This window comes from Aethalodelphis obliquidens, unplaced genomic scaffold (genome assembly GCF_003676395.1).
Source record: "Aethalodelphis obliquidens isolate GAN/ISIS:26980383/991018 unplaced genomic scaffold, ASM367639v1 scaffold7, whole genome shotgun sequence".
Lineage (NCBI taxonomy): Eukaryota > Metazoa > Chordata > Mammalia > Artiodactyla > Delphinidae > Aethalodelphis > Aethalodelphis obliquidens.
The window spans coordinates 42,931,103-42,947,639 of NW_020837951.1; the positions used below are offsets into that span (position 1 = coordinate 42,931,103).

Genomic DNA, 16,537 nt, shown 5'->3' on the forward strand with positions numbered 1-16,537 from the left:
ATTTGACCCGTTAGAGAGGGAAAAACAGGCATTTTACAGTAGCTTAAAAGCTAAATGAGAGGCTCTAGTTAACACATATTAATGAACCAGTTAACACACATCAATCCTTCTGCAGTCTCTCTCCTTGAAACAGGCTCGAAAAGCTTTTAAATGTTGTCAAAATGGGAGGCACCGTTTCTTGAACATCTTTTGTCACATGAAATCATTTCAAAGCAGCCAACATAATACATCTGCTCAGAGGACACACCTGTTGGAAGTATGGCTGGTCGGTAGGGAAGCTATCCTGGAAACGTGCCCAAATGGTGAGTCAGCAGTTGCCATTTCAGTCACATCCCATTTTTAAAAGGGTGACGTTTGTCAGGTAATTTTTGTTTTGAACCAAACAAAAAGATTGCCTCGTTATTCTCCTGTCCATTGTTAACATTTTCCAATATATGTACAGATGTTACTATCTGGCTTTTTCTGTCCATCCTGTAAAGTAACTAGGGCAGGTATTATTTTCCCTATTTCACACATGAGGACATTGATGATCAGAGGGGTCAGTGAACTTGACCAAAAGCACACAGCCAGCATGCGGAGCTGGCTCTACAAGGAAGACTTCCGATGCCCTCACTGTGGCACTGACTGCGACCAGAGCCCCTTGAGGCGGATGCAGGGCTGCAGTGAGAGCCTGTCAAGGGAAGACCCAGTTCTCTGCGGGGCAGGGAGTGGTGACTCAGGAGTATTAAAACACGTAAACTTTGCTGTAAGGACCTCACATTTCATCAGTGAGTAGCGCAGGCAGATGCCTTATTGCAGAGAAATATCACTATACCTGGAGCATCTGCAGTGCCTTTCTCTGAAATAGACATCTCACTGTACGAAGCTCAGGTTTCCAAAGGAATGTAACCTTTAGAAGGTGTTTCTTGATGTAGGATAGATACAGATTATAATATAATCTATTATATTTATATAATCTATAATAAATATACATAGTAAAATATAAAATACATTATATTTATATAATATATGAATTTCACATTTTTAGTGACTGCTGATCCGTCCACAATTGATCCCTCTTTTTGAGTTCTCTTCATAGAGACCCTTGTCTCCACTTCAAGATAGTGCATTAAGTTTCTTCTTTTTTTTTTTTAAACATCTTTATAGGAGTATAACTGCTTTACAATGGTGTGTTAGTTTCTGCTTTATAACAAAGTGAATCAGCTATACATATACATATATCCCCATATCTCCTCCCTCTTGCATCTCCCTCCCACTCTCCCTATCTCGCCCCTCTAGATGGTCACAAAGCACTGAGCTGATCTCCCTGTGCTATGCAGCTGCTTCCCACTAGCTAGCTATTTTACATTTGGTAGTATATTTTGATAGACGCTTTGTAAAGACTAATGGAAGCTACAGGCCAGGAATTGGGCACTTTGTGTGTATTACTGCATTTAACTTTCACAACAGTCCTATTTTATATCTATTTTGTAGATGAAGACACTGAAGCTTAGAAAGGATAACTTGCCCAAAGTTACGTATGCTGTAAATGGCCAGGTGTTCTGGTTATCTATTGCTGCATAACACATTACCCAGAAATTTGATGACTTATAATAACAATTGTTTTATTATATCCCATAATTCTGTGGGTCAGGAATTTGGACAGGGCTTAACAGAGAGAGCTTAACTCTGTTCCATGTGGTGTTGGCTGGTCGGCTGGCCGGGGCTAGAGAAGCTGTTTCCAAGATGGCTGACTACATGACTGGCAACTGGGCTGTTAGCCAGGGTCATCAGTTCTTCTCCATGTGGGCTTCTCCACATGGCTGCTGTGTGGCTAGATTCCAAGAGTGTGTATTCCATAAGACAGGAAGTGGAAGCTGTCAGTCTCTTAAAGCCCGGTCCTAGAAACTGTCCTGGTGACACTTCTGCTGTATTTTATTGCTCAGAAAGTCATGGAGCTCTCCAAGATTCAAGGAGAGGGAACATAGACCCAACTTCTTATTGGAAGGGGTGTCAAAGAATTTGCCTCCATGTTTAATCTACCACAGCAAGGATGAGAATCCAGACTGTAGTCACTAGCCCACATTCTATCTCAACTGGTACAATACCATATGTTTCCCAATTGTTGAATTTATCTCTTTGTATTATAGTGACTAGACCATGGGCTCCTTGAGGGCAGGGATCTTGCCTATACATCTTGGGTTGGGCATAATGTCTACCTGAGCATAGGTAATGATCCATAAATGCTGAAGGAATGAACGATGGAGAGCTGAGTTTCAGTCCTGGCTCTGCTTCTAAGCAGCTCTGTTAGCCCAAGAGGATATTGAACTACTCTGGGCCTTGGCTACCTGTTCAGTAAAATAAGGGGATGGGATTAGATGATCCTTAAAGTCTTCCTTTTCCCAGCACTACCACTGTATCAGTCTGCTTGTGCTGCTATAACAAAATACCATAAACTGGGCAGCTTAAACAACAGATGGTTATCTTTTACAGTTCTGGAGGCTGGGAACCCCAATATCAAGATGCTGTTCCATGTGGTTCCTGGTGAGAGCCCTCTTCTAGGCTTGTGGGTGGTCACTTCTTGCTGTATCTTCACATGGTGGAGAGAGAGAGAGGGAGAGAGCGAGCACTGTGGTCTCTTTCTCTTCTTATAAGGACACTAATCCCATCAAGGAGGCACTATTCTCATGACCTCGTCTGAACCTAATTGCCTCCCAAAGGCCCCACCTCTTAGTACCGTCACATTGGGGGTTAAAGCTTCAATATGTGAAAAGCACGCAGTCCATAACAACCATCCTACTAATCTACTCAGATAATTAATTTCAAAATGAATAATACTCAGATACAGGTCTCAAATGAGAGGAATCTAGAAGTCAAGAAATCTGAGAGTAAAAAGAAAAGAGTAGAGGAAATGGGATTGTTCTGCAGACAAGTGTGAAGGCCTCTAGAGAGAAGGGGAGTGGGTTTTAGGCTCAGATCTGATACTTGAGTTACAATGATGACACTTGGAACAGAAAGGAAGGAAGTTGGAGGAGGTCTTTTCAAAGGTTGAAGACACTGGACTCGGGAACTATTTGGCCACAAGGGGTAGGAGAAAGTTATAAGTCAAAGTGGACTCCAGTACTGGGTGACTGGAGGAATGCAAATTTATCTAACCGGCAGTAGTTCCCAACTTTGACTACACAGAGAATTACCTGATGAGCTTTTTAAAAATATTAATGCCTGGGTCCCTCTCAAAACCACTCAGATCAGAATTTCTGGAGATGGGCTGGAGCATCAAGATTTTTTCAAAGCGCCTCAGATGGTTCCATTGTGCAGCCAGGGTGGATGACTTCTAATTTAGAGTTAAAGGCACTAGATTTCTGGATGCTGTGGAATGATAAGAAACTGAGGATCAAAGGCTGATAACCACCAAATAATTGGGAGAATTGGTTGTATGGTATGTAGAATAATGGCTTCCCAAAGATGTCTACATCCTAATCCTCAGAACTGTAAGACAATAAATTCGTGTTGCTTTGAGTTTGTGGTAATTTGTTACAGTAGCCTCGAGAAACGAATACAAGTGGTCAGTTCAGGAAGGTTTCCTGGAGGAGGTAAATCTCGATAAACTTTTGCAGAAACGTTGTTGGTGGAGCAAAACTCAGGGAGATAGATGCTGGAGTTTGAATCCATCAGAAGAAAAATTTAAGAAAACTCAAGGCTGTATAATACCTACCCCAAATGTTTAAAATAAAATTTCAGAGGAATTTAGTGATTGTCATTAAATTCCCCAATGGAGTCAGAGGCAAAGAATTCTTGGGAATTTTTCTTGGTAATGTTACTTGAATTGTAATCAACTTCACAAATTTAAAGGCTGACAAAACAATTGTTTTACCTGGATGGTTTAAAATTACTTAAGTCATCAAAGAAAGCAGAGAGAATCTGCAGTTTCCATACAGCCTGAATGTAAATCAGAGCTTAACATTCCACTCACTCCCTCTTAATCAGATCTGTTGACTGCACTGATTTCTTTTTATTGGGTCCTCCTGAATAAAAAACAGTTGGATAATCACACACACACAGAATGAGAGAAAGGGAGAGTAAGAGTGAGAGAGAGAGAGAGAGAGAGAGAGAGAGAGAGAGAGAGAGAGGAACCTTTCGTATGTACATTTATTCATTAAGATATGTTTATTGCAATTTATGTATGACATGAGCCTCGTTAGGGATACATCAATGAACGAGATAGGCAAGGTCCTTGTTCTCGTGGAGCACACAGCCTGGTGGAAAACACAGACAAATAAGCAATTTATAGTAGAGTAGACAATATAGGTTGCTATGAGAGAACATGGAAGGGACAACCGACTCAGTCTGGGAGTGGAAAGGGAGGAGTGGGTCAGGGGAGGCTTCCTGGAGGAAGATAACTTCTAAGCAGCATCAGCAAACCCTGGAAGACAGTTAAGAGTGGAAATTCTCGGGCCCATTAAACAGACCTATTAAGCCTGAAATTCCCTGAGTGAGGCACAAAAAATCTGTGCTTCAGTACATCTCTGGGTGGTTCATATACACGCTAACATTTGAGAACCAGAGGATCATACCTGAGCTGCACGTTGGAATCACTTGGAGCACTTTTACACCAGACTGATGCTGTGGTCCCACTCTTAGAGCTGCTGATTCAGTTGGTCTGGAATAGAGCCTGGGAAGCAGTATTTTTTAAAGCCCTGCATGATTATAATGTGATTTTAAAGTGCAGTTGGGGTTGAGATCACTTCTCTAAGCCGATCGCTGAAGCATGAGTTAGCCAGGCAGTGTGGCTGGTGAGAGGGCAGGAAGGGTATTACAGGCAGATGTGCCAAGGCCCGGATGTATCTGGGGCCCTGGTAAGCCTAGAGAGGACACACAACAAAATTCTGTGGCTTTAAATAAGGCTCATAGCTGTAAGTTTAAGTATTTATTGCATTACTTCTTAAACATTAATGTACACAGAAATGATCTGAGGATCCTGTAAAAACACAGACCCTTATGCTGGAGGAAGGTTCTATAGCCCTCGCCGTTCCTGAGCATACATGTCAGAGCGGATGGGGACTGCAGAAGGGTGTATGTATCCATAGCTCTAGGGCCAACACAAGGGAACCCAGCTGAGGTGAACTGCAGAGGTCTGTTACTGGGCAGGTATGTTTTGAGGGCAAGGAGGAAAGATGCAGCCTACCACAACCTCCTAGCCTGCTCTTCGGATTATTCTCCATCAAGGTCGTACTGCTTTTAGCTCAGCAGTAACCCCCTCCACCTCTCAATCTAGCTGAGTGCATCCCCTGGCCAGGCTAGCAGAGCCAGCTCATTAAGTGACCGCTGGAGCTCTCTGTAACCTGCCAGCCAGCCAGGGAGGCGCTGGCCGAGAAGGGAGGCTCTCGGGGCGGGGGTGGGGTGGGGGCTCTCTCGTCCTCTTTCCACTTCCCCTGGCTGACAGCGGCTGTGCCTGCGGCAGAGCCTCCCTCTGCAGCAGCCCCTTGCACTTGGCTCGCACTTCTGGGCGCTGTCCATGGTTGCAGCATCTTTCGGCGCGCCACGTCAGGAGGCCGCAGCGGGGCCCTGCGATTGGCGGAGGAGCCCCTCGCCATCCGCCAACACCCCCGCCCCCGAGACTCGGCCCAGAGCTCCGGCCCCGCAGGCGCGTGCCAGCCAGCGTGCGGGGCGCGCCCTGGGGCTCCCGGGCGTCACACCCACTTTCCTTATTAGGGCAGAGTCAGGCGCCCCGAGCCGGCAGCCGGGCGCCGGGTGGGGCGGGAGCCCTGCGAGACGACAGACGAGGGCGCAGCCACAACCTCAGCCGCTTCCGAGCGGTAGGAGGGAGCAGCCGGTCGCTGCGTCCGGGCCGGCCCCTGTCCGGGGACCCGGCACGTCTCGCCCCGGAGGAGATAGTCCTCCGCGCTCTCCGGGTACCTCTGGTCCAAACCACTCGGAACGACATGGAAGAATTTTTGCAACGCGCCAAGTCTAAACTGGTAAGTTGAGGGAGCAAGGCTGTGTGTGTTGGTGTGCGCGCGCGTGCGCGCGCGCGTTGATGAAAAAGAAAGGACATTGCAGCAGAGGAGGAAGAAACAACTTTGCCACTTAGTTGTCAGGGTGTACGGACTGTCCCCTGGAAAGAATCTCGGGAACTCTGGGGTTTGCAGCGGGCAGTCTGTCTCCATAATCCTCCCTCATAGCCAAAGTGCCGGGCTGGGGGTAGTCGTGACTCGGCTGAAGTTGGGTGCTGTGTGTCCAGCTTTGGTTCCTTTGGCTTGAGGTTGGAGAGAGGCAGATCCAGCCAAATCTACAATTTGCTCCTGGAGGCTAGAGGATAAATGGGTGTGGTCCTTGAGAAAAAGAGCCCAGACTTCTGCAGATGCGGTACGTGTAAGTGTAAAAGGAGAAGAAACCGTACTTTAGCTGGAGGGCGTGGCAAAACGTAAGTGAGGAAGTAATAATGCCGACTAGGAGTAACGTGTGAGAATGCGCAGTTTACCCGAGCATCCCTCGCGCGGAGCTTGCTCCAGTGCGGGAGTTAGGGATATTCCAGTGCGAATCGAGTCTCTCCGGTCCCTGTTCAGAACTGCAACTTGGGGCAGAGGCAGAACGGGAGAACCCCAACTGTCGCTGGTGGTGTGAGGCTTGCCAGACCATTGTTCTCCTGGGAAGAGACCAGCATGTTGGCTGGCTCTAACTGTACTGTTGTTCAAAGAGTGAAGGGTAATTTCACTGTGTCTATCAACAGTTGCTATACATTCTGGAACAACATTCTAGCAGTTTCCTAATTCCGAATTGTTTTGGTTCTCCAGCATTGCAGTAATGAACGTAAGGGAAATGTTTCTCTTTTGGCCCTTAAAACAAAGCTTTTGCCCATTTGGAAGCAATATCGTTAATGAACAGGGAAAGCACCTTGTACAGGCCTGGCATAGGAGGAGATGCATAATTTATGTTGCCTTTAACCTTTAAACCTTCATAAAAGCCAAAATATAAAGTCTGCATTAAGATGACGTCTTAATCACAAGGCAGACTATTTGCAGGTTATTACTGTCATTCATTTACCCTCACACTACAAAGGGCGTGAAGACAGATGTGTGATTCTTAAAAAGATTTTACTGTAAGTATCTTTAAAAAGACCATTAAAGTTGATTAATGCTAATATAAGTACTTTGTTTTCTACCTTAAGCCTCCCAGAGAGTTGATAGTCTGTGGGGATTTCAGAATTGAGGTTTGTGATCGTTTCTGTGTTTACTGCTGACCCTCTTACAGGTTAACTTGAGCACACGAAGGAGAAAACTGATTGAAGAAATCACTTGCATTTCTGATAGTATAAGTATGCTCTTTGTTACTTACCTAACACTGAGTGAGAAATAATCAGAAAAGGTCAATTTTGGCAATTCATTGTTTCGTGGGTGAAAATAAATAGCAATCTGCGATCACGCAGTTGTAGACTGCACCTGTGTTCCACTCCCATAACATTTATTTTAATAATAAACATTTCGACTGTGGGGTTTGATGTGAGCAAGAGGTTTGTCTCATTTCTGAAGAGCAACTGCTGTGATGGAGAAATTCCCTATTTCAGAGTAATCAGTTGAAAGTAATGAGTAAGTTTATTTACCGAGTTCCTTCATTAGACGAGCAATTACTCTACATTATTAAGAGTGACAGGAAAAAGAACTGGTTGAAATACTATTCCCAGCTTCCTGCTTTAGCCAGAAGAACAATTACTGCTAATTTTAATTTTTTTCTTAGGATAGGTTTCTTGTTAGAGATCACAATTATCCTTTCATATTCAGCCACAGTAAAGGTGGTTTGGTCACTTTTAGTGTCACATTTCCCCTGATAAGTTACATTTTCTAGGTAAATAAAAATTTTACTTAATATGCAACATTCAACTATAGTAGTAGGTAAACCTTTTACTTTAGAGGATATATACCCTTTGTTTAGGAGAAAAATATTAAGTCAATAATTATGGCACTCATTTGTGAGAAGTTTATCCGTAATAAAATGGTAGGATTTTTAAAAATTAGACTAATCCTTTGGAAAACATTTTAGGGAGAAGAAAATTATCATGCTGGTTTTCACTTATGCTTTATTAGACCAGAATTAGATAGAATTTAGGTGTTATGTTTAAGCTGTTTTCCGTCAGAAGTTGACATAGATTTATCTATATGACACCTAAAAAAAGTCTAATGGGCAGGTTTTTGTCTACCTACTTGAATTCTTGCTTTGATATTCTGTAGATATGATACATGTCTTTTAATGGTTTGGAATAGCCATTGTCCCTTCCAAAGTCTTAATGGTACCAAACCAAACTTGGGTCCTCTTGCCTGCATGCAGTAAAGCCAATCTACTGACACTGGGTTGCGGTGAAGGAAAATGTAGCATTTATTGCAGGTGCCAAGCAAGAAGTCCAAGTAGTTAGTGCTCAGAAGGCCTGAACTCCCCAGTGGCTTTTAGGGCAAGGTTTTAAAAGACAGGGTGAGGGAGAGGGGTTGTGGGGTACGTGATCAACTCATGAACATTCTTCTGATTGGTTGGTGGTGAGGTAATTGGGAGTCAGCATTATCAACCTTCTGATTCCAACTGGTCTGGGCTCTATGTGCTTGTGGGCCGCATACGGTTAACTTCTTCCACCTGGTGGCAGTTTCATTATCTGCAAAGAGCTCAAAGGATATGGCTCAGAATATTATCTATAGCCCTTGAAGAGGAACTAAAAGTCCTTGACTTTGTTTAATGGCTAAACTATGATTATTTTGTCTTGCTTGACTGTTTTCCTTTTTTCCTGCATTTTCTCACTTCTCTGATTAAATTTACTCTTTGGAACTCAGGGAAGGCCTAGGAGGCTAAAGTTTTTTTTACAGACAGGAGAATAGTGGAGGACAAGGTGGGGGAGGAGTCTGTTCCAGGAAGGCCTCATAGGGTCCTGCTCCGTTACATTAACATAACCTTGTCATTGGAGCTAGCTAATTTCAATAGACCAAAAGAATTTTAAATTGTAAAATGAAACTGCTATTAGCCAATAATAGCATCTCCAATAATCACAACTTTGGAGAAATTGTTTGTATGCCCTTTCTTCCGACTAGGAGCATTTATTATTCATCTGTCATTGTGAGGAGAGAAACTCTGCTCTTCTAGGCCAGGCCCTTGGCTTGAGCAGAAATCTTTGAAGGAGAAGGGATGTTTTTCATTTTTAATCAGGTAGTTTGGAGCTTAATTCTATTGAAATTGAGAGAGTGGTCTCTTAATTCTCTTTTTCACCCCAGTTCTGCTGGTCCTTAAACTGATGCAGATTCACTTACTTAATCTCATCTGGCTTTTCCTTAAATCTCCCCTTCCGATACCCACCCTTCATTCCCGAGAGTATGTGGCATTTATCAGAAATGGCAAAAGTAAACCTCAAGTGTGGCCTTGGATCACCACCTCCTGGATCTCAAATGCTTCTCAAGGGGGCCTGCCTTCTGCGTGGTTAGAACAGGCTTGGGTGCCTGGAGCTTCTCTGTAAAACACGTTACCTGGAGGTGGAGGACAGCAAGGGAAATAGTCACTCCTCCCAAGCACAGCCTCCAGAAATGGTGCCTTCTTGACAAATAAGGAACTGATCCAATTATTGTTCAACGACCAAGACAGTAGAATAAACACCAGGAGAGTAAGACCGCCCCCCCCCCCAAGGCTGTAGAGATGGTGATCAAAGGATGATGTTTGTTACCTGGGTTCCCGTCCCCATTCGAGAACCCAGCTATGTTTCTCATCTGTATACTCACTGCTAGAACTAGAAATGAGTGGAAACACATTTTCTTTCTCTCCTGCCAGTGCCCACCCAGCTTCCTTTTCCACCTGCCCATTTCTAGCTGGAATAGGGACAGAGATCAAATCCTATAGTTCTAGGTCCATCCTTAAATTTTAGCCATGCTTTCCATTTTTAGTTACGCCATTTCCATAGTGATGTCTTAGTCATTCTTAGTTATACTCTTTCTGTGGTAAGAGAAATTGAAGACGGGTAGGGAATGAGGGCTCCCAGCCCTAGACTGTGATTTGGGAAATGTCCTCCAGTTTCATAGTGGTCAGCTCAAAAATGTATTCAGGCCAAGACAGCCTCATGATGTCAGTAAATGGTCCAAGTTCCCATGAACTTCGGAGGAAAAAAAAAAAAAGTAAATAAGGAATCAGACCCCTGGAACTCTGGCTGGCAGGAAGCCAGGGTCCCCGTACCGGGTAGACTGCCTGCCAAGCCTCTCCCATTGCCAGATCCCACCAGCTGATGCAATACAAGCAGCTGCTCAGGGGTGGGGCATCACTGCAGCCCACATGCCCTCAGAGGTGGGTCATGAGCCAGCATTGGGCATTTGTGTGGTGGGAGTGTCAGCTGCCAGTAGAAGGATACAGGGCACATCAATATCCCAGGAATGCTGTGGGGAGAGGGTCACCGTCACTGCTAGGGTCTGGGGAGTGCATCTGCCACTTGAGCAGTGACAGCTGCAGACGAAGGGCTCCTTTCTGCAGTGGGAGTTGGTCCATATGTAGATTTCCGTAGAAGAAAAATTCTGGATGACCCTAAATGTCAACTTATACTCTGTGGTATGTAGCATAGGGATAAGGAAGCACATTCAAAACTCTAAATGAACAACCACATTAGAGTTGATAGAGGAGATGGGTTTTCCAAAAAAGAAAGAAAAACACTGCAGCATGTCTGCAGAGGAATCATTTGATTGGAGAAATATATCCTTCCCGATTTCCTTTATAGGAACAAGGTCATGTGTATCAATAAAAAGCGTCTTTAAAATGAATGTTTCGGGCTTCCCTGGTGGCGCAGTGGTTGAGAGTCCGCCTGCCGATGCAGGGGACACGGGTTTGTGCCCCGGTCCGGGAAGATCCCACATGCCGCAGAGCGGCTGGGCCCGTGAGCCATGGCCACTGAGCCTGCGCGTCCGGAGCCTGTGCTCTGCAACGGGAGAGGCCACAACAGTGAGAGGCCCGCGTACCGCAAAAAAAAAAAAAAAAAAAAAGAATGTTTTGTACCTTTTAAAGGGCCATGTGGTAAGGACTAGTAATGATGGAGATGCTGGCGGAGGAGTTTCATTTGGAAAGCTGAGCTCGTTCTGATCACAGACCACAGGATCAGCTCCCTCCCCATCATAACCGAGGGCTGGTGCACTTGAGACTGTGCCTCTTGCCGGAGCATTCCCAAGCAAGAAACTCAGGAATCCAATGTACTTCTGTGAATGTGGTTCCACCGTCTTAGGGGCTGATGAGAAAAGGGCCCTTGATTGCTTTAGTCTTAGAGTCAGCTCCATTTCTCACTGCCTGAGCTTTCAGACCGAGAGCTGCGGTTTGTCCCAGCCCCCGGGCCTGTGGAGAAGAACCAGGCTTTTTCAGTGTAAATCTCAGAGGGGACTGATCTTCCTCAAAGATAAACAATTGGTCACTGCTGTTCAGACAGCACCTTGGGTCTGGGAAGATGCGAGCAGGTGAGCAAGGACGCCCTTTAATCAGAAATTTGAGGAATATTTTATGTTAACTACGTAAAAAGGTGACAGCTTTGGTATAACTTGTTTATTTCTACATAGCATTTATTTGGGCAGATACTAACAATGTTTTAGGTTTGGTGTATCAGTCTGGGGAGCTCTTGCAAGCAATAGTGGTTTGGTGATGGACGTCTCACTCTACCTTTACATCTACTCCTCCCTGGGGTACTAGGTAAGCAGACAAGGGTCAGGGATGAATACCTGGGTCTGAATGAAGGCTGCAAAAGAGGAAAGAACATCTGGGACCAGAGGGGTAAGGTGCACGGTGTTGCCTTGGTCACTGATTCTTTTTGAACCCTGAGGTTTATTGGAGAGTCGGAGTTTGGAGTCTTCTTTGAAAAGAAACTGGGGAGGGACAGGGCTGATATATTCAGGAGGCAGCATTCACATGGAGTTTGATATGACTGGCACCCTCTGGGTTTGTGCAGTATGCAACCTGCACAATCATACGTGGCTGCCTGCCATGGGTCCCAGAGTACCCTACTCAAAATCTCTGGCAGCGTTCCAAATCCATTCCGATCTGAGCTCTGTGACTTTGGGCTTTGGTTTCCAGGGAAAGGTAATCTTTCTTCTTAAGAGCTCTTGGGAGGCTAATTGGGCACTAGATTGCCCTGCAAAATCAGAGCCACAAAGGTTGGGTTAGAAAAACTAAGCTGATAATACAGCCTTGGGTTTTTATCTGAAAAATGAGATAATGATACCTACTTTGCAGGTTTGTCATAAAGCCAAAATAATGTACCTACAGCCCTCAGCACAGAACCTGGAACAATGCTGCTTCTCTCCATTTGCCCCCAAGCTGGTCCTTTCCTGCAGTTCCTTATCTCAGTGAACGGCATTATTCATCCAGTTTCTCCAACTGGGAACTTTCTTTTCCTCCATCCCTTCCCCACCCACCATATCCCAGACATCACTAAGTCATCCAGATGACTGCAATGGCCAGCTAACAAGTTGGTCTCCTGCAAACCACTCTCCCACTGCTACCAGGGAGATCATTGTGAAAGCATCTTTCACATCTGTCCCATCATTCCCTTAAATCCTTATTATCACTTTCCATTGCTCTTTGGAGAACCAACAACACTCTTAACCTGACTCTGGGATCTGACCCATCTGCTGTCCAGCTTCTGCTGGATTCTCCTCCTATCTCCCTAAGCTTGAATAACTCCTACCTCTTCTGATCAGGTTAAGGAGAAGGGAAGCCTTTTGCTGAATGACCCCTCCCACCCAGCCTCCCCAATTCATGAGTCTAAGTCAGGTTTTGGGGTGATGTTTTTAGGTCATTTACCTCAACTTGTTATTATATCTCTATTGGGCATGTTTGTTTGATTAACGAGAGTAGGGACCAGGGTCTCTGTATGGGTTTGTTCACCACTGTATCTCCAGAACCTGGTGCAGTGCCTGAAGCTCAGTAAGCAGTTTTTGTTTGTTTGCTTGTTTGTTTGTTTGTGAGGTATTTTTTGCCATTAATCGTGACACATTATCTTTAATTAAGTACAAAGACCCTTCCAATCATGTCACCTAGTGGTCATTTCACTGACTGCCCTGTTTGCCAGTCTCTTGTCTCTCTCTTTAGAAATGGTAAGGCAGATGTCTTTTTCTCAGAGAAAAGAAATCCATGGTCTGTTGCCTTTGCAATAACAAAAATGTTGGAGAGTGGGAAGGCCAAGATGTTGCCGTTGGCATCTTCCACATGAACCATATCAAGAGAAGCTGGTTGTCTCTTTCTGCTGGCGATCACACCAGTTCTTCCCAAGGTAGCGCCTCTGATCACCATATACAGGTTACCAGTGTCAAACTTGTTGAAATCAGTCATCTTGCCAGATTCCAGATCAGTCTAAATGGTGTCGTTCACTTTGAAGGGGATAGGATGGTGGATGGTGCGAGCATCGTGGATCACCAAATGAGGGATTCCTTTTGCGCCCACAAAGATCTTTCTTAACTTTGTACAAGCTGTACTTGGCTCCTCCGGTATCATACGATGAACAACAAAGTAACCCTTGTATCACAGATCAGATAGAAATTCTCCCCAGTCTTGCCAATGCTGCTGACCTCCTTGAAGCCAGTAGATGAGGTCTATCAGTTGGGACCTTGCCATCAACCTTAAGGAACTGCTGCATGCAGATCTTCTTTACTTCTTTTCCTGTCAGGGAATACTTAAGTCTGTTCCTTAGAAAAAGATGAGGGGGAGACACTCTTTCAGCTTGTGGGGATCACCTGATGGATGAGGAACAAACATACTGGTCAGTTTACTCAGCATTCAGTGCTTTGGAGCTGCTACATGTTTCAGGGGCTTCTTGGGACCATGAGCCATGACTGTGCTAAGCACAAAAAGAACACAGTGTTTTTAGAATGAATGAAGCCATAAGGCAAGAGGCTTGCACAATGCATGAGACATTGTAGTGGCTTAGTAAAATGAATAAGTGGATGAACAGGGGCAGACTCCTAGAGATCTGAATCTGAAGAGGGGATGGCGACCGTATAAGGGAATTCTGGTTGGTTTACTAGAAGGAGGTGAGAAACAGTAAGGTCAAGGAGTGCCATACAGCCCTTTTGTATATGGTGCACACTTCATACGAAATGTTACTGTAAAATAATGAGGCTAGTTTTTACGCATGATTGCTTGGAATCTGTAAATACTGGTGGAATTAAAGCATGAATGGATTGGAGAGAGGCAGGGGAGGGAATGGGGCGCTCTGCAAAACCACATTGGGCAGATCAGCAGACAGAGTGGAACTATTAGAGCCTTAGATCCTCTGCTGTGTGGTCCAAAGGGTAAAAATTAGACTCCCCCAATCCCAGCCACTACACCAAGCTTGCCCAGCTTGTTCTGCTGCTTCTGGGCCAGTATTAATGTCATGAGAGAGATTGGCAGAGAAGATTTTCAGTCCTTGAGAGGAAAGTTGAAGGCCTTCCAGACTGACCTCATCTGTCAAATGAGAACAATAATATATTAGGGCTGTTGCAGGTATGTATGTACTAAGATAAGAATGTGTCCTCCACCCACAGTAATAAAAACATGAATAGGACCATGGTGGACAAGAGAGCCAGGAAGCCCTATTTACATTTTATAGAAACAGGGATGATTTTTAGCTCCCTTTAGTTCGAATTTGTTGATTATCTGTCTTAGTTCTAAGAAATAGATTTTTCCACTTAATACCCAAAATAGTCTTGTGAGGTAGCTATTATTTCCCTTTGCAGTTGAGGAAACTGAGGTTCAGTGGGGCAAGAAGTTTGACCAAGGTTTCACCGCCAGTAAAGAACAGAGCCAGACTTTGCTCCCAGATCACCTGACTCCCATTCCAGGACCCTCTGCCACATTCGTGTCTTACCACCAGATGTCCTGGAACATCTAATTCTCTTTAAATAAAACGTGAGCAACTCGGCAGGTTTATGGGAGGGCTAGGTAGTGAGTTCACTTTGACCCAAGAGAGATTCATTTCTTAGTTTTTGACTGTTTTATGTTAAAAAAAAAAACCCTTGGATAACTGAGTAATCAATCACTATTACTAAGAACCTGCTGTGAGAAAAATATGGTGCTGGGCTGTCTATGATTCGGTTGAATAAATTGGGAGACTGTTTCACTGTCTACCTAGGTGAAAGAAAAGTAAAACACTGATAAACTATTTGGAAGATAGGGTCTGTGACTAGTTTTAGAGTGACTGAAATATTGTGGGTATTTAGTGAATTTTTAATAATGAGAATGGCTGTTTTAAAACAGTTAGAAGTTGTTCCTTATTTGCCATCAAGGTTGTGAGTACAGCTTTTTGTTTTCCAGCTTCCTTCATTGTTTTTTCTTTGTTTGTTTTTGTTTTTAACAAATGACAGAGTTTTAAATGACCTACAGTAAGCTTTCTTTTGCTCTTGTTTAGATGTCTTGTATTAAAAACGGATGCGTGAAAACATGTGCAAACATTATTTCGATTCAGAAGCTTATTTAGATTTAGTAGTATTATGTATAAATAAGTAGTAATTAATACAGTGAAATTCTCAAAATGCATTTTGTAGCGGAAACCTTTTCTCTGTAATTTTATCATTACCATTTTCTTTATGAATAGTTTACAATTAAATGTGAGCTCCAGTTCAAATCCCAAATTCTGAATATAGTCTATAAAGTATTCTTTTTAACTCACTGTTAACAACAATTTCCGTGTGGTTACCAAACACATTCATCATCTTTTTTTTATTGAAGTATAGTTGATTTACAATGTTGCATTAGTTTCAGGTGTACAGCACAGTGATTCACTTATATATAGTCTTCTTCAGATTCTCCTCTCTTATAGGTTATTACAAAATATTAAGTATAGTTTCCTGTGCTATACAGTAGGTCCTTATTGGTTATCTATTTTATATATAGTAGTGTGGATATATTAATCCCAAACTCCTAATTTATCTCTCCCCTCCTTTTCCCTTTGGTAACCATGAGTTTGTTTCCTATGTCCGTGGATCTATTTCTGTTTTGTAAGTAAGTTTATTTGTATCTTTTTCCTTCATTGTTGTCACTCTTTTGCTGGAGACAGAAGAATTGTTTGAGTGAGTGAGTGAGTGAGTGTAGATTGGGTGAGCTCAGCCCGGGTGACACAGCTGGCCAGAAGAGCTGGAATTAGGACTCAAGTTCTCTGCTGTACAGTTTCGCTTTTGCTCTCGAGTCTGCCAGCTTAGCAGTGCCTCAGAAAACTGCTGGTTATACTCGGAGACACATATAGGGGTGAAGGAACAGAGGGAGAAAGGAAAGAAGGAAGGTGGAGGTGGAATTGGAAGGGAAATAGGAGATAAGTGAAGAATAACAGGATTCAGGGGGGAGGCATGTTTGAAAAGTGGTGAGACATAGAAGGAAATCCTTCCAAAAGCTCAGAATGGAATGATTTGCAAGAGCAAGAGCTCATGTGTCTGGAGTTCACTTTATTTGGCCACATCGGCTGACCCAAGGTCTCCGGAAAACTGAAAGTTACACAAAGGCAGCTTTCCTTCAGACACCTGCAATTGAGTATTAAAAACATATCTTTGGGCTTCCCTGGTGGCACAGTGGTTGAGAGTCCACCTGCCGATGCAGCGGA

At 44.0% G+C, this 16,537-nt stretch overlaps 1 protein-coding gene and 1 pseudogene across 5 annotated transcripts in view; one reads left to right on the forward strand and one right to left on the reverse strand.

Annotated features, from left to right (window-relative positions):
• Positions 1–5,729: 5,729 nt before the first annotated feature.
• The window catches only part of PRUNE2 (prune homolog 2 with BCH domain), a 272,472-nt gene continuing 261,664 nt past the window's right edge, over positions 5,730–16,537 (forward strand). For all 5 annotated transcript variants that reach the window (XM_027105655.1, XM_027105657.1, XM_027105658.1 and 2 more), the window contains exon 1: positions 5,730–5,957. In XM_027105655.1, coding sequence (XP_026961456.1) covers positions 5,922–5,957 — 36 coding nt within the window. In that variant the 5' untranslated portion in view covers positions 5,730–5,921. The remainder of the gene's footprint in view (positions 5,958–16,537) is intronic.
• On the reverse strand, positions 12,998–13,794 carry LOC113619360 (40S ribosomal protein S4, X isoform-like; annotated as a pseudogene).